At 39.7% G+C, this 16,267-nt stretch overlaps 1 protein-coding gene across 1 annotated transcript; it reads left to right on the forward strand.

Moving 5' to 3' along the window:
- The first annotated feature begins 398 nt into the window (after nucleotides 1–398).
- ALDH7A1 (aldehyde dehydrogenase 7 family member A1) lies at nucleotides 399–16,215 on the forward strand. The gene is made up of 18 exons (XM_083884555.1): nucleotides 399–521; nucleotides 615–668; nucleotides 1,657–1,722; nucleotides 3,326–3,406; nucleotides 5,648–5,771; nucleotides 6,368–6,500; nucleotides 7,105–7,149; nucleotides 7,491–7,568; nucleotides 8,445–8,542; nucleotides 9,569–9,610; nucleotides 11,199–11,293; nucleotides 12,224–12,308; nucleotides 12,599–12,705; nucleotides 13,331–13,447; nucleotides 13,867–13,964; nucleotides 14,126–14,199; nucleotides 14,890–14,965; nucleotides 15,717–16,215. Exons 1-18 carry the CDS (start codon nucleotides 414–416, stop codon nucleotides 15,769–15,771), a joined length of 1,536 nt encoding a protein of 511 aa, XP_083740681.1. The 5' UTR covers nucleotides 399–413; the 3' UTR covers nucleotides 15,772–16,215.
- Nucleotides 16,216–16,267: the final 52 nt, after the last annotated feature.

Consider the following 16,267-nt stretch of genomic DNA (forward strand, 5'->3'; position numbering starts at 1 on the left):
CCCGGCCGGGGGGCGGGCCGGGGGCGGCAGGGCTGGCTCAGGGCGGCAGGGCAGCTGAGGGGGCCGGGCTCAGGGCGGCAGGGGCGGCTCAGGGTGGCAGGGCGGCTGAGGGGCGGGCCGGGGGCGGCAGGGGCGGCTCAGGGCGGCAGGGCGGCTGAGAGGCGGGCCGGGGGCGGCTGAGGGGCGGGCCGGGGGCGGCAGGGCGGCTCAGGGCGGCAGGGCGGCTGAGGGGCCCGGCCGGGGGGCGGGCCGGGGGCGCGGGCGCGGCGCCGCCAATGGCCGTGGGCGGTCGGGCGGGCGCGGCCGCCATTGCCCGTCCCCCCGCGCAGCCGCCGCCGGCCATGCTGGGGCTCCGTCGCGCCTTGGCCGCGCTGCCGCCGCTGTCGCGGGCAGGGTCGCCGCCGGCCGCCGCCATGTCCACGCTGCTGATCGGCCAGGAACGCTACGCGTGGCTGCGGGAGCTGGGGCTGCAGGAGGAGAACCCGGGCGTGTACAACGGGCGCTGGGGCGGCCGCGGGCAGGTGAGGGGGGCGGGGGACGGCGGGGCCCATGGGGTCGCGCCCCCTCCGCCGGGGGAAGCGGCCCCGCTGCTCACCGCTCCTGTCCCGCTGTAGGTGGTGACCACGTACTGCCCCGCCAACAACCAGCCCATCGCCAGCGTCCGGCAGGTGAGCGCGGCCCGCGGCGGCGCCGGGGCGGGAGGAGCTCCGCGGGCCCGTTACCGAGCGGGGTGTCCCAGGGCGGTGGTTTGGGCTCTGCCGCAGCCGCCACCCGGAGCGAGGTGTCCCAGGGCGGGGGTTTGGGCTCTGCCGCAGCCGCCCCCCGCCTGGGGAAGGGCACGGAACTCCTCACGCCTCTCCAGGGCCGGGGGATGTTGGGTCCGGGGCGGGCGCTGGAGCTCGGCGCGGCCGGGGCCTGCTGCTGGCACTATGCCTGCGGCTTTCGTGGGAAGGAAAACAGCCCGTTTGCCTTCTTCTATTATTTTTACTTCTTGCCTCCAGCTCTCCGCCTCCCACTCTTGCAAGTATTATTGGGAAGAGCAAGGGCACTTCCACTTCCCTTTTAGCTCGTTCTTAGGGGAGTTGCAGAATAGGGACAGATTGTGCCTGTTTAGTAGGGATGAGTGGCCTGGGAGGACGTAGGAAGGAGAGCAACGTGACATTCAAGTAGTAAATTTGTGGAAGTTCTTACTGTAAGAATAGCGCTATTGTAGTAACCTATTCCTTTTGTGTATTAGGACTCAGCTAGCCCTTGATGCCCAGTGAGGCTGATGGAGGAGGACATATTTATATATATGTGTATATATTAACATGTATAAGACTGTTATTGTATATGGAGCTTCCTCTGACACCCGAATGAAAATTTCTTCTTGGTTTGAGGGTTTTTTGGTGTTGTTTTTTTTGTTTGTTTGGTTGGGGTTTTTTTGTTTGTTTGTTTGTTTTGTTTTTTCTTTTTAAAATTTAGGCAGCACATGCGCCTCTCATTGACAGTGGCTTCAGACAACTTGTCATATTGGGACCAAATTGTGTCAGGATACAAAACATCCTGTAGTGCAAGTACTCTATAAAAATATCTTGAGTTGGATGCAGAAGCTTTTTTTGTGGCATTTCTTCTAGGGGTTTGATTTTCCTAAATTTGTTGTTCTTCTTCATATAGGGTAATTTGGAGGATTATGAAGAAACAGTAAAGAAGGCTAAAGAGGCGTGGAAGGTCTGGGCTGATGTAAGTTAATGGAGAGTTCTCTTTTATTGCAGATCTCTGGCAGAGACAGGCTGTTAAATTGCCCCATAAGGTGTAGGTGTAAAAATGTGTTCATCCTGTGTGTGGTGCATTAAAACAAAAATCTGCAGTGGAGACCTCAGGAGACAAACCCAGATAATCTGTGTGTGATACCGTTGAGGTACAAAGATGAGGACATTGACTTGTGGGATATGTTTGTTTTGAAAACTCTGGCAGATCTACCAAAGCTTGTGCCTGTGAGCTGTTGCCAAGGGGTCTGGTGAAGTTCAGACACCCTGTGGCACTTAAACTATCCCTGTGCATGTTTCACTTCCTGTAGGCTCCTGCTTTCTTCTGGGAGAACATGGTGGAGTATTTGGATGTATTGATCTTGCATTAATCATCTTGTTCTTGTAGTGTAAGGAAGACTGCTGGTTATAAACATGGTTTGGTTTTTTTTTCACCCACTGTCTTGGTATTTCACAGAACAACTGTGTTCAAAAGCATTAGTGATATGTCGTATATAATAGCTAAGCTATTTTTCCATACCAGGCTGTAGATCCTCGTGCAGCTGTACCAGCTGTGTCCAGCCAGCATCCATCTGTTGATGGCTGTGCCAGGCTTGGTTCTTACAGCTACCTGTTGTTTCCTTGGTAATATCTGAAACCTGGATTTCAAAAGGTGATATGCACTTAGCCAGCAAAGTAGTTTACCTTGTCTGAAGACAACAAAATTTAGGATGAGCAAAACAGCTTCCTCGGGATGTTCTTTTGTTAAAATTTGTGAGTATAATGTTGACTCATAACATGTTTGGAAATAATCTGAAAGTAATCCAACAGATGAAGAATCAACACATCAAATATTTCTTGAAGACTTTTTCTCAAGGCTATTTATTATTAATTCGTGAATTTTGTTGTTTGTAATAAGCTTACTTGAAAGATATTGCCTAGTAAGGAGATACACTTGCATGGTTTTTGCATTTCTCCTCAGTCTTGTTTTTACAGAGAACTGCTGTTTTAAACCTGTAAATCCTGTTGCATATGGTTTGCAAATTGTTCTTGTCTATTGATTATTATTTACCATATTGATACCATGTTAAAATATATTAAGAGTTAGTGTATGAACTTAATATTTTCATGATGGAGGTTTCTATGTGTCTTAATTTCTGCGGTCAAAGTAAAATGTCATACTGAAAGAAAGTTTGAAAGTGTGGTATTAAGTACACTTCAAGGTTCAGAAACCAGTAAGTGTACTTTTATGAAAAATGCTTTTTTCCTGAGGTGTAGCTCATTGATTGGTTTCATTGTGGGTGATGTAGTTGAACAGAAGTAATAGTATTAACAATCTGAACGCTTTTGGCAATATTCAGTGGAACTGAAGTTTTGAACAGACAAAATATTTGCAATATTAGTCTCTGAGGGAGGAAATAGTTTTTTGTAAAGCACTGCACATAATAAAAATAAACAAGTAACAATGTCTCGAGAAGATTAAAAAAGCACAGCAATCAGTGATTGCTTACTACAAGGACAGAAAACTAGTAGTATATATACAGCAGGAGTTAAAGATTTTCAGTCTCACATGGATTTTTCTGTTTGGTTTTGACTAGATCCCTGCACCTAAACGTGGAGAAATAGTGCGACAGATTGGTGATGCCCTGAGACAAAAAATCAAAGTTCTAGGAAGCTTGGTAAGGTATTTTCAGAAGTAGCTTAAGTTTTTTTATGTGGGCGAGAGTGGGGAATGAGGGTGAGGGGTGTGTCAAAACTGATGAGTTTTTAGTAATACTAGCAGTTTTCTCTCCAACATGAACCTTAGTAGTTGTTAAATAATTGCTGTTTGTTCTGTTGGCTTGCTTGCTTAAGTTTTAATTTTAAAAAGAAGAAGAAATACAGAAAGTATTATGGTATAGAAAGGGCATGAAGCTGTGTCAGCTGAGAGTTTGATTACTAGTTAAGAAAAGGTTCTTCATGCAGAGAGTGGTTGGGCACTGATCTGGCTCCCCAGGGAACTGGTCCCAGCACCAACTCTGGCAGAGTTCAAGAGGTGTTTGGGCAATGCTCTTGAGCACATGGTGTGATTCCTGGGGGTGGTGCTGGGCCGGGAGCTGGAGTTGATGATTCCTGTGGGTCCTTTTGAGGCAGGATATTCTATGATTCTGTGAAATGACAATTTATAATAGGAAAATAAAATTTATTATAGGCCTCTCTGAGATGAGTGGAACAACTGTTGTCCTGCTACTTTCCCTCCTACCTGTCAGATAGGGCACTTCCTAATACTAAAAGTATCCTGAAAAAGACCTTCTAATTCAGAACTTTAAACCTTGAGCTCTTTCTGGTAATCTGCAGGATTTTGCTACATGACATGTGGAAATATGAGGCTTCAGAAGTAGGGATGGTCTTAATGAGATGATCTTGCAGTGCCATGCAGGACATAAAGGCTGAAGGTCCACTCCTCTAAAACTCTTGCTAATTGCTAGGGAAAAAAAGGAGACAAGTGGAGAACTTCCACGTTCTTTTCACAGGCCTTGCCTGTCTGTGCTGCTGTTCAGAAACAGCTGTCAGTGAATACTCCATGTGTAGTCAAGCCCATATTAAGCTTCAAAACTTTGTTCTGTTATTTCCATTGGTGTTGTCTCAGCACAGTTTCTCTGGTGGAATTAGAGTGCTAACATTCTCCTATATTCTAAAACTGTAGAACAGTAAATTTACAGCTTCTTGCCATGTTTTCTTAGTTTTTTCAAACAGATAATATGTCTCTTCAGCTCTGCTAGGATTGAGGATGAATTTCAGGGTGAAAGACGTGCAGTAGGTATCCAAGTTTTAGGATTTTGCCTGGCTTAGGATCTTTAAAAAGGAACAGTATAGAAACTCATTCTCATATGATGTAGGAAGTTTCCAGCCTCACCTTGCCATGCCCTGGTGAAGTATCCAGGTACTTCTTCTGCACTTACAGACCCACTGCTGTGTTCCTAAGTAAATATGTCTGATGCTGCTCCTTTTTGGTCACAGATAGGGGCTGTTCCTTCTGTCTTGAGATGACCACAAGCATTTTAGAAATACAGTTAGTCACCTTTATGTTAACTTCCACATGGAGAGAAAATTCCCATGGAAGTCCTTTGAACCTGATTCCTCAATTAACAGCCTTTTAAAGGTACAATCGTCAGTGTAAAGTGATGGGTGATACTGTGTGAAGGTCACACCTAACTATCAGAGCATGACTACAAAACATAACTACAAAGTGGAGACAAATAGGTGACTTCTCAGTTCCTAAATTTTCTCACTTTTGGATGAAGATATCTTCAAATACCAGCTTAGTCTCACTGATACATTTTAACTGAGTAAATCTAACATATTTTTAAGAGAAGGATGTAGTTTAAGATCAACTTCAGAAAAAAAAAATGATTCTTACATCCCAGTTTACTAAAATATTAAACACATATAAGCATTTTCAGCAGTATCTGCAAATGAAATCTCTCAAATTTACTTTGAGATGTTGGAAAATGAGTAGTTTGTTTATGAAAAATGTAAGTGGCTGTTTTCTTCTGGAGCAGAGTAATCCCTGTTTTCCAACTTGTTTCTTGCCTGGCACACAATGTAGGCACTCCTGCTGATGTAAATCCAAGGTTTTGTTGATCTAAATGTATGAACCTCATTAGTGTCGGATGTTCCTTTCAGAGTGTGGTTTTTTTTTTTTCCCTGTTAATTTACTTTTCTAATTTCTTCCTGTTGTATTGGGATATGATCCTTGTCCAGTTGCTTCTGAGTTGTTTCTTTAAGTTCTGAATAATTGAGGAAGCTTCTAATGAAAAAATGTGTGTTAAAATCTTACTTGGTGTGTCGATACACCTGACATTAGAGGGAGACAAAACATTGGGATCCAAGGGAATTTTGTAAAAAAAACCGGTTTGTCTTACTCTGAATTTTTTCAGGTCTCTTTGGAAATGGGAAAGATTTTTGTTGAGGGTGTTGGGGAAGTGCAGGAGTATGTTGATGTCTGTGACTATGCTGTTGGTTTGTCCCGAATGATTGGTGGACCGATTTTGCCTTCAGAAAGTAAGTCTGTCTTGTTTGCTTGTTTGTCTGTTTTTTCCTTTAAAGACATGAAGCTATGGAGGTGTAACTTAAATATACTGTCTTGTAGGGCAGCAAGATCTCAGTTTTTTATGTTATTTAGGGAGCTTTAGGAGTAGATGTGGGGGGCAGTAGTGCCAGTTGTTGAAGTTCCTAATGAAGTAAGAGACAGATAAGCCGGACAGTCCATTCATTTTCTCTGTTCTTTGAAGCATTAGGTTCTCTTTGATTTCTTTAATTGATGAAAGGTGGTAGAGGGAAGTATGTAAAAAGTTTGGAAGTGTAATTAGAAAGGAGAGATCTCTTTGTCAGTTGTTGATTACCACAAGTTATCATTATGTTAAATGAATAGCTTAAATTATAAAACTGTATGTTGTCAAATCATGAGCTTTTTGCACAGTCTAGCTAACCTTGATCCAGGTAAGCTGCAGAACATAGATAATACAGCTCTTTGCAAGCCAGTGCTGTGGTAGACTGAAGAGTGATGCTAATGATTTTTTCTTTTTAAAAACCTCACAAACATTAAATGGATGCATTTAATTTAATTTAACTGCATTATGTTGTGGCTTTGCTTCCAGGACCTGGCCATGCCCTTATAGAGCAGTGGAATCCCGTTGGGCTAGTAGGAGTCATCACGGCCTTCAACTTCCCTGTGGCAGTTTATGGGTGGAACAGTGCAATTGCAATGATCTGTGGAAATGCTTGCCTCTGGTAAGATCTAGCTCTCCACTTGGCTAACAGGATTTTTAAGGCTGTTAACTCGGGCATGAGATTGCTATTTAGGGTCAGATGTTCCTGGATATTAGGGTTTGTCTAATGTAGGCGTAAATTCTCTTTATTTTTACGTCTGGTTATAGTCAGTTTTGTTTAATTCTGTGATAACCTCTTTTTTTGAGGTACTATGTTACAGATGCCTCCAGGACTTAGCCAAATGGCCTGTGAATAAAGAACCCAGGGTGAGGGCTTGCAATAGTGGTAATTAATATATTCAGAGTTGGTACAGCTGAGATTAAAAATCTAAATAAGTAGCTTTACTTTCTTACTAGCTTACTATCTCCTGCTTTGCTTTCATCTACCTCCTTCACTCTACAGTCTGGCCTAGCCTTGGATTTCAGTAGAAGTTCTGAATGCTCCACTGCAGGAGGAAATGCTTGAGTTCCTGTCTAAATTTATACCTGAAAACCAGCCTAAACAAAGTGTGCTGTAGATCAGAGACCCTAAAAATTATTTGAATTACTTGTTTATTTGAATTATTTCCTATTCTTAAAGAATTGAGAAGAATAGGAAGATAATGTAATTTTCTTTTTCTTTCTAGGAAGGGTGCACCTACAACATCCCTTGTTAGCGTTGCTGTTACAAAGTGAGTTCTGGTTTCTTTGATTAACATCTCAATAAAAAGGAGAACTTTTCCAAAGAATAAATGACAATGAATAAATCATAATGATGCTTCCTTTAGGTTTATTGTTACTTTATATTAGCATTTTAAATACTTACTATGCATTACCAATAACACTTATTTTTAAAATGCTAAATAAAAAGAGCCTTAAATAGGTAATTACTAAGTCTTGTAGATCTAATATTAACTCCTGAAAACAATTACCCCAAACCACTACTACTCCAAAACCCCCAGACAGTTTTAATGGTTCATTCCCTATTTGCCCCTGTCAGAGATCTCTAACACTTTTACATCTTTGATTCCAGGATAATTGCTAAAGTCTTGGAGGATAACAAGTTGCCTGGAGCAATCTGCTCTCTGGTTTGTGGTGGAGCTGACATTGGGTAGGTAACATTTCTTGAGTTTTGTGAACCTTTATAAAAGATAAAAAATATTCTTTGAGGTGCTTCTTGTTAAGTTACTCTAGTCTCTAGGAGTTCCCAGTACATGCATATATTGCCATGATTTTTTTGTCCGCTGCTCTGAAACTCTGGCCCTGCACTAAGTATAATACGTGTATCTATTTGTTGTTGTGAGATCACCTGCAAGCAGAGAACTTGTTGGATGTTTAATGAAGAAACATGACTAAGTTTATATTCCACTTCTGCATATCCTTACACCCAAAGAATACAGCTAATATTAGCTTCCCCTTACTATGTTATTGAGATTTTTCAATGTATATTACATTAACCTTTTAGGTTAGTTATGGAGGAGAATAATTCCCCTTTTCTGTGCTCATGCAGGAATCTACATGTGCTCATAGATATATACCTGTGCTTGGAAGCTGTATAATCCGAATCACTTTGTTTGATTTTTACAGTGAGGAAATGCCCAGTACAAATGCATATTCAAATATATCTTTTGAGTATTTTAAGAGAAGGCAAAACATATGGCAAGCATTTTAAAAAAATCATAGATTTGTATATTTTCTTATGGATCATAACAATTGGAGCTGATCTCCTGATATACTTTAGACTGAATTTCAGTGTTACTACAGATAATGCTTTTTTGGCCTGAAAAGGTAGATGGAAACAGTGTTGTTCCTCTTTTCTGGCTAAGAAGAAGCTTTCCTACCATTGGCTTAGTCACCTGATGTTTCAAAGAAGTGTCTCTGGCTTTAAAGATCTCCCTGGTTGAAGCTGATGCATGTGGAAAGTGTGAGGTGCTTTTCTGTCTGTGTGTTTTGTGTTGAACACAGTGCTTTGTGTCCCATTGTGCAGGACAGCAATGGCAAAAGATGAGAGGATGGACCTCTTGTCCTTCACTGGCAGCACAAAAGTGGGCAAGCAAGTAGCGCTTATGGTTCAAGAGAGATTTGGTGAGTGTGTGGGTTCTTCTCTTTCTTTCCATGGTCAATGAAGGTAGCAATGCCCCCTAAGATTTTAAAATAAGCTTGGTTCAGCTGTGTTACCTCTTCTTTTTTTTTTTTTTTTGGCTTGGATCAATGAGGGTTTGAAACTGCTTGTAGATACGTATGGCATTTTTCAGTTGGTTCTGTTAGAATTCAGATTTTTTTTTCCAGGTTATCCCCAAATCCATAGTCTTACCATTAGTTTGGGGAGAGGTGTGGTGGTGTCCATTAGTGATTAATTGTATGAAGATTGTTAGAGTGTACACCCAGGGCTTATGGTCTTTTGGCAATGTGACTAGAATATATGAATACATTCCCCTTCACCTTTTACTCCTGGTAAATGTAGTAGAAAATAGATTATTTTTGAGGTGGTTTTTTTTTTTGTTGTTGTTTTTTTTTTTCACAAATATTTGAAAGAATACAGGCAAGAATCTCAGCTGTTAGATTCCAACTTCTTAGTGTATTAAGAGCACCTAACAAACATGTTTTTTGGTTTCAAACATTTGAAGTTCATACAAGTATAAAAAAAACCCTGGAAACCAGAACAGATCTTAAATATTCACCCAGATCTAGGTTGTGATTTTTTGTCCCAGATTGTAGATAAACAGTTGCCATGGAAATGAATGATCTTAGTTAAATTTCGTGTGCATTTTGATCTTTGTAGGACCCTTTTCTGTATCTATGTCATAGTATTTTGATGCAAATTTTTCCTGTTTTCATCTTTCTCTTTCCAGTGCTAGTTTTTTGCCTATCTTTTTAAACTTCTTTGTGCCACAACTGCTGTGCAGGTATCTTCACAACATGTGTTAAATGTCATATTTGGTGTAGTTTTCTGCTGTGGCTAGAGTGATTAGTTGACCATGATCTCTAAAATGTTTGTTTATTAAAACATATCCATATGTTTCATGAAGCTTAATTCTAGTTAGAGGTGACCTCACTGTCTGAGGTGCAGTGAATACATGTGTGCATGACATAATTTGTCTTTTTCATTAGGTCGAAGCCTGCTGGAATTGGGAGGAAACAATGCCATTATTGGTAATATTCACTGTAGAAATTTAATCCCATAGATGATATTTGGAAGTATGTAAATATTCATAGCTAATTGTGCCGTTTTTCCTGTTTCTTTTGTTTGTTTGTTTTTTCCCCCCACTTTTAGAAGTACATATAGTTTGTATAGAATAATAGAACATTGTGAGGTTTTTCTGTCTTTGGTGTTGTGAAAGGAGCAGTGTTTTAAGATAAAAAGTGAGAGTCCAAGGTCTTTTAAGTAATCAGTGTTGAAGAGGAGAGTGGAATGAGAGAAGCAGTAAGCTTCAATGATGGGTTGTGGACAGTACTAAATTAAGTAAGTTTGATTTTAGGATAGTTTTAGGTGTAGAATCATTAAGGTTGGAAAAGACCTTTAAGATAGACTTCGGCTCTTAACCCAACACCAGCCTATTCACCGCTAAACCATGTGCCCAAGTGCCACATCCTCAGATATTCTGGATACCTCCATGGATAGTGACTCCACCATTTCTGTGGGAAGCCAGTTTGAATGTCTGACAGCAATTCTATATGTAATCTCGTGAACAGTACATTTTTAGCATTTTATGGTATAAGTACATATATATAAAGCTTAAGATACTTATGGTACTTGAAAGAAAAGCATGCAAGTACTTGTTTCAGTAGCACATTTTTCAGATTTAAGTACCTTAGGATATCATCCAGTTCCTAGATAAACAACATAAATACTATAAAGCTGAAAAACATGGCAGAAAGAATATATATCACTAAATACCTAAATTGCTGCCCTTTGGTGCTGTTGCCTTTTGTTTCACCTTTGTCATATTCTGGACAAATGTGCTTATTTATATATAAATAATTTTTTGAAGTATAAACATGATGCTACATCATCTACTCTCTTGAAAATCACATTTGAGCAGGTCCTTCTTTTTTCCTATGCTGCTTTGTAGCCAGTAGTATATGCTTTGAAATTAGTTTATTTTTAATGGTAAAGTTCTGCTTTTTCTGTTACTGACTTTGGATGATCACATAATCATTGTTTGGTTGAACTTTGTCCTAGACTTAATAATAGTTAATAATAGCTATGGATGCTTAAGAGACTTTTGTGGGACTGATTAAGCTGAGTGATATTTTGGAGATCCTTTTATCTCAGTGTATGCTAGCCAGATGAATTTGTTCAGCTCATTGTACATTTTATATTACTGTACACCAGTGTGTTTTAGCTATGCTTTTTGCAAGGCCACCTGGACACACTTTACGATTGCTACTTTATGCTGATAAACTTCTCACTGAGAGACAGACAAGGTGGAGAAATGGCAAGGAATTGCTGGCAGTTTCTTGAATTAAAAGAAAGCTGAAATTATTTGCAAACTTTATTGCAAAAGGTTCTCTTCAGTAGATGAAACCTATAATTATGTCTAATTGGATGTGTCTAATTCCAGCTGTGGAGAAATAGTAGGAATTACAAGGTGTTTCTTTGTATTTTATCAAAGTGCTAGTGCAACTGTTCCTAATAATTCTTGACCAGCCTGTCAATTTCTAATACTGTTCAGCATCTTAAGTCTTGTGAACTGCCTATTTACTTCAGTAACATTCTCATGTTTTAATTTTTTTGAAGTGTTTGAAGATGCAGATCTGAACCTAGTCATCCCATCTGCTCTATTTGCTTCTGTGGGAACAGCCGGTCAGAGGTGCACAACTGCTAGAAGGCTGGTGAGTAAATGAGTATTGTCTGGTTTGGGTATCTCTGAATTTTAATTTCATTCCAAATTGGTTCAAGAAATGCCTAACAATTCCTAATATTGTGAAGAGCAACAAATAATGTTTGAAACACATTTTAATTTTGTCAAAAATATGTATGGTGGGAAAATAAGAACATGGTTTCATTCTAGTGTAATTCTAGCTCTAAACAGTTTCTTTGTAAGTATTTCTAAATGTGCTGTAAGTCACAAAAATAGTACTTGGCAAAGTTCTGTATTTCTGTTTTCATTGACAGAGCTTTGCTTGTGACTGCTACAAATTTTGGTGCAGTGTTTATATTGCAGCAAAGCAAGGGGTTACCTACCTACCTACCTACCTACCTACCTACCTACCTACCTACCTACCTACCTGCCTACCTACCTACCTACTTTGTTAGTAATTCTTAACCAATCATTTTCAACAAGTTTAACAGTGTTACAGTAACTGTGTAGTGTCTGTCTAGTCTCCTCAGAGTTGGGTTGATTCAGTAAATACTAGGCAAAATGGATGTGGGTTAATTGATTTGGGTGTATTGGATGGGCAGTGATTCCTCAAATTGTAGCAATAAAATTTCTTGAGTGTTTGTTCTAGAACACTAAACTGAAATGTTTATAGAACTCATCAATAACACTGGTCTGAGATGGGGTAAAATTAAAACAGATTTTTGTTTCTTGGCTTGTTTAAAATCTTTGATGTTTTACATCTTCATTTTCTGGTGTTGGTACTGTTTCAGAGGCCTCCATCTCTTTTTAATTTTGGAATTTTTGAAATTTTTTAATTCTGGGATTTGCTGAACGTGAACAACACTTTCTATTCTTCATTCAACCCCCTTTAAAGTGCAGTAGTACTTCTGGAATAGTTACCTAGACTGCGCTATCTTACAGCTTTCTCACCACATTTTAGTTTCTCCATGAAAGCATCCATGATGAGGTGGTGGCAAAGCTTGCCAAGGCCTATGCCCAGGTCCGCATTGGTGATCCATGGGATTGTAAGTAGCTATTTCCAACTCATGCATTTAGGAAACAAGTTGCTGTTGGTTTCTTTATGTTTAAATTCGGAAGTGATTATAGATCCAAAGTATCTAATTTTAGCAATTTACCAGGGGGTGGAAATAGCTGGTTTCATTTAGAATACAAACTCTGAAAGGAAGATGAAGAATCTGGCTAATACAACTCATCCTGGACAGATTAAACAGTTAGTTCCAAGACGTTGTGATAAGAATATTTGCAAACATATACAGTTTTGATGAAAGTATGCTTCTGAATATTTTTTTTTTAGCTGACACTCTGTATGGACCGCTTCATACCAAAGAAGCAGTGAAAATGTTCCTCGATGCAGTAGAACAAGCAAAACAACAAGGTGGCTCTGTGGTCTGTGGTGGAAAGGTGACTTAACTTTTATTTTCCCTGCTACAGCTTGTGCTCTAGGAAAAAAATACAGTAACGTGATGGCTTAGGCCAGGCTTGTACTTCAGCTTGTCCTGTCAGCCACTACAGGATATTAGTTTAGTCAGATTGAGAATGTTTGAATTTCAATCCTGTCTTCAGGTAAAGGCAGTTCTACTTGGGAGCTACTCTTACACCACTCCCCAGTTGCAAGTAATAGTGAAAATTAAAACAGTAATGTAAATGGTCAACGTCAAACACGTAACAAAGGAAAATTGCAGTTCTGTCCCTCACAATATTTAACTTGAGGAAATACTGGAGAGTCAAGACAATCACTTGTACATCTTCATCATACAGGATTGATTTACTGTTCTAGAAATTCTTGTCTTTCATTGGCAACTTTTTTATACCTTTAAATTCTAAGTAGCTTTTAAGTAGGAGAAAGGAAGTTTCAACTGCTAGACTTCACAATTTGATTACATTCTTAGTGGACATGGGTTATGCTTCTCAGACTATCTGGCCTTCCATTTCTGATTTCTCAGCTGTAGGAGTCAGACCATTCCTTTCCTACACTAATGCTAAGCTGGATGCTGATTGGAACTTGGTTTTTTTTATTATTTTGAAGGTTATAAATCGCCCTGGAAACTACGTTGAGCCAACCATTGTGACTGGCCTTCCTCATAACGCGCCCATTGTCCACACTGAGACATTTGCCCCCATATTGTATGTGCTGAAATTTAAGGTAAAGTGACGGTGGGGAAACAGGTGTCAAGGATGGTAACAGTAGAGTCATGACACAGATCTCAGACATGTGTCATAACAATGCAGTTGTCCCAATGCTTCAAGAAGTGGTAGCTCTTGTTCTGCCCTGTGAGGTAGCCGCTGTTTGCCTCACTGTGTAGCTGCCTTTATGTGAGGAGCACTGGAGTTGCAATGAGAATCTGTAGAGGAGTAGATTTCTATTGTTAGTGTTCATTGTTGATACTGTTCATATCTGTTCTAAAGCAGACTGTGTTTCATACAGCAGTGGAGGTATTGGTACTTGTGTGTTTGCCGTTTTCATTATGGCTGTAGTATGTTGGATTTTTTCTGACAGAGCTTCTGTGTAACTGCTTTGCTTTGGATAGTCCTGGCTTAACCATTGACACATGCTTCTTCTAGGAGGAAGAGGAGGTTTTTGCCTGGAATAATGAAGTAAAACAAGGTCTTTCCAGCAGTATCTTTACCAAGGATTTGGGAAGGATTTTCCGCTGGCTTGGGTATAATTTTAATTATTTATGTATTTTCATGAGGCACATAAGATCAGTCTTTCTCGTCTTTTGTAATCCTATGTGTAATGCTTGTTGAGCATTTTACAGCCCTCATTTTAGGGAGGGAGCCTTTCCCGATCCTAAGGAGGAATTGTGCCTTATCTTTGTAGGCCAAAGGGGTCTGACTGTGGCATTGTGAATGTTAACATTCCAACCAGTGGAGCTGAGATTGGAGGTGCTTTTGGTATGTTACTTGTGCTTCTTCAAGGTTTTAATCAATCCATTTAAATGACTAAATGTGAAGAAATCAATGAAGTTAATTTTGAATCATACTGCTTTAGCAGAAAACAGATATTGACTAGTGGTAGTTAGATTTAAGCTTTTAAAAATATCTGTATTTAGTTTTTAAAAATTCCATGTGTTACTTCCTTCTCTCCCCTCCATCAAAAGAATGTAACTCAGAGATATATTCTGGAGATGGCCAGGTGGAAGACACTGTAAAAGTTGTAATTAAAACAATCTTGAGCAATTTTGTGTATATTCGCAAATTTATATAAGATGTATGGTCTGTAGTATTTTTGTGAGAAAATATTTTAATTAAAAATTCTGCCTTTATTTCTTTTCTTTGTATATACTTAAGTAAGTGAGGGGTTGAAAGAAAAAGTATTAACCTTACCATTTAAACAGTACAAGAACCACCACATTCTTGTACTCCTGTCATGTGTTAAGACAAAATGTTTTTAAAACAAGGTCCTCTGTTTTTTTGCATCAAGCATGAGGAGAGAGCTAGCTGTGTGTTGTGTTGGGTGGTAATTTAGTTCAAATATAGGACAAAGGAAAGGAATAGTTTTTATAAAAAATGTCTTACCTCCTGGAATTAGTCCAGATTCCCATGTCCAAAAATAAGTTTTAATTTATTATGTTTTTGTTGCAGGTGGTGAGAAGCACACTGGTGGGGGAAGAGAATCTGGAAGTGATTCATGGAAACTTTATATGAGACGGTCTACTTGGTAAGACAGACCAAATAGATTTAAAATACATATGAACTTCCAAAAGTTCAAAACATATAAATCTTTGACAACAAGGCTACTGTCTTTCCTGAATGTGAGATAATCATCTATAAGTGTAATTGCCTTTACTTCACATTTGTAGTAGAAGAATATTCAAAGGGCTTTTATAGACATTTTCATTATGTTCCAGAGGGAAAAAAAAAAAGGTGGTTTTAGGGTTTCCCCTCTGCTTTTGTTTGATTTTAAACTCAACTGAAAAATGACTGAAACTTGTCAGGAAATACACTAAGTTGCAACCACAGTGAGGGCACCATTGTTGCCTCTGGTGTGTGGTACAGCTATATGTTGGTTATCTATCCAAAAATATGACAGCCCATAGTGGGTGACCATTGGTATCCTCTGCTGACTTCCATAGCTTACCTGTGCTGTCTTTGCTTTCCATGCAAGGACTTGAATGTGAGAAGTCCCACCTTGATTTTTCTGTCTGGACATTCTCCTAGTAAGAGATTAGATAGCTAAAGAGAAGATTCTCTGTAAAGGAAGAGATGATGGAAAATGTGGGCTTTTCCTGTACATGGTTACTATATTGAAAACTGGAGTAAAATTAGTTCATAATTTTAAGTAGGCAAACTGCTTTAGAGAAGTCTTTTGTTTATATGTGACAGGAATCAGAAACTTGTACATAGGAAGTGGACTGCATAATCTGTGTCAGCGATTAAGTCTGTTCTCTAAATTCTTGTTTCTCTTTCAGTACAATCAACTACAGCAAAGATTTGCCCTTGGCTCAAGGAATCAAGTTTCAGTAACAACTTTATGAATGGCTGTGCTATAAACCATCCTAGAATTTCAGAATCAAGCAGCTCCTAAGCATCATGGGGATAAAAATTAATTATATGAAACCAATTCTGTCAGAAAATCAGCTACTCTTAAATTGCTTTACTTACTATGTATGTATTTACTAACTTAGTCTTCAAATGAGAAGTCTGTGGTCTTTGGGAAGAAGGAAGGATGACTGGAACTAACTGGCTTGGGTTCAGGTGGCCTGGATAACCTGTTGCCTTAACATTGTATTTCAGTACCAATACTGCCTCTATCCTCTCCCCACCTTTTCCTGATATTTCCAGCTATGATGTCTGTGTTTCAAACTGTGTGCCAAGTTTCCTGCAGGTATCTGGTGCTGTGGGGGATATTTGGGCTGCAGTAGAGGGCTATTTTTCAATTAATAAATACCAGGTACATTTTGTGAAATATCTTAGGCTTCTCATTTGTTTTATTCACTGTTTCTGAGCAGGAATGTTCAGC

Source organism: Zosterops lateralis (genome assembly GCF_965231275.1).
Source record: "Zosterops lateralis genome assembly, chromosome: Z".
Taxonomy (NCBI): Eukaryota; Metazoa; Chordata; class Aves; order Passeriformes; family Zosteropidae; genus Zosterops; species Zosterops lateralis.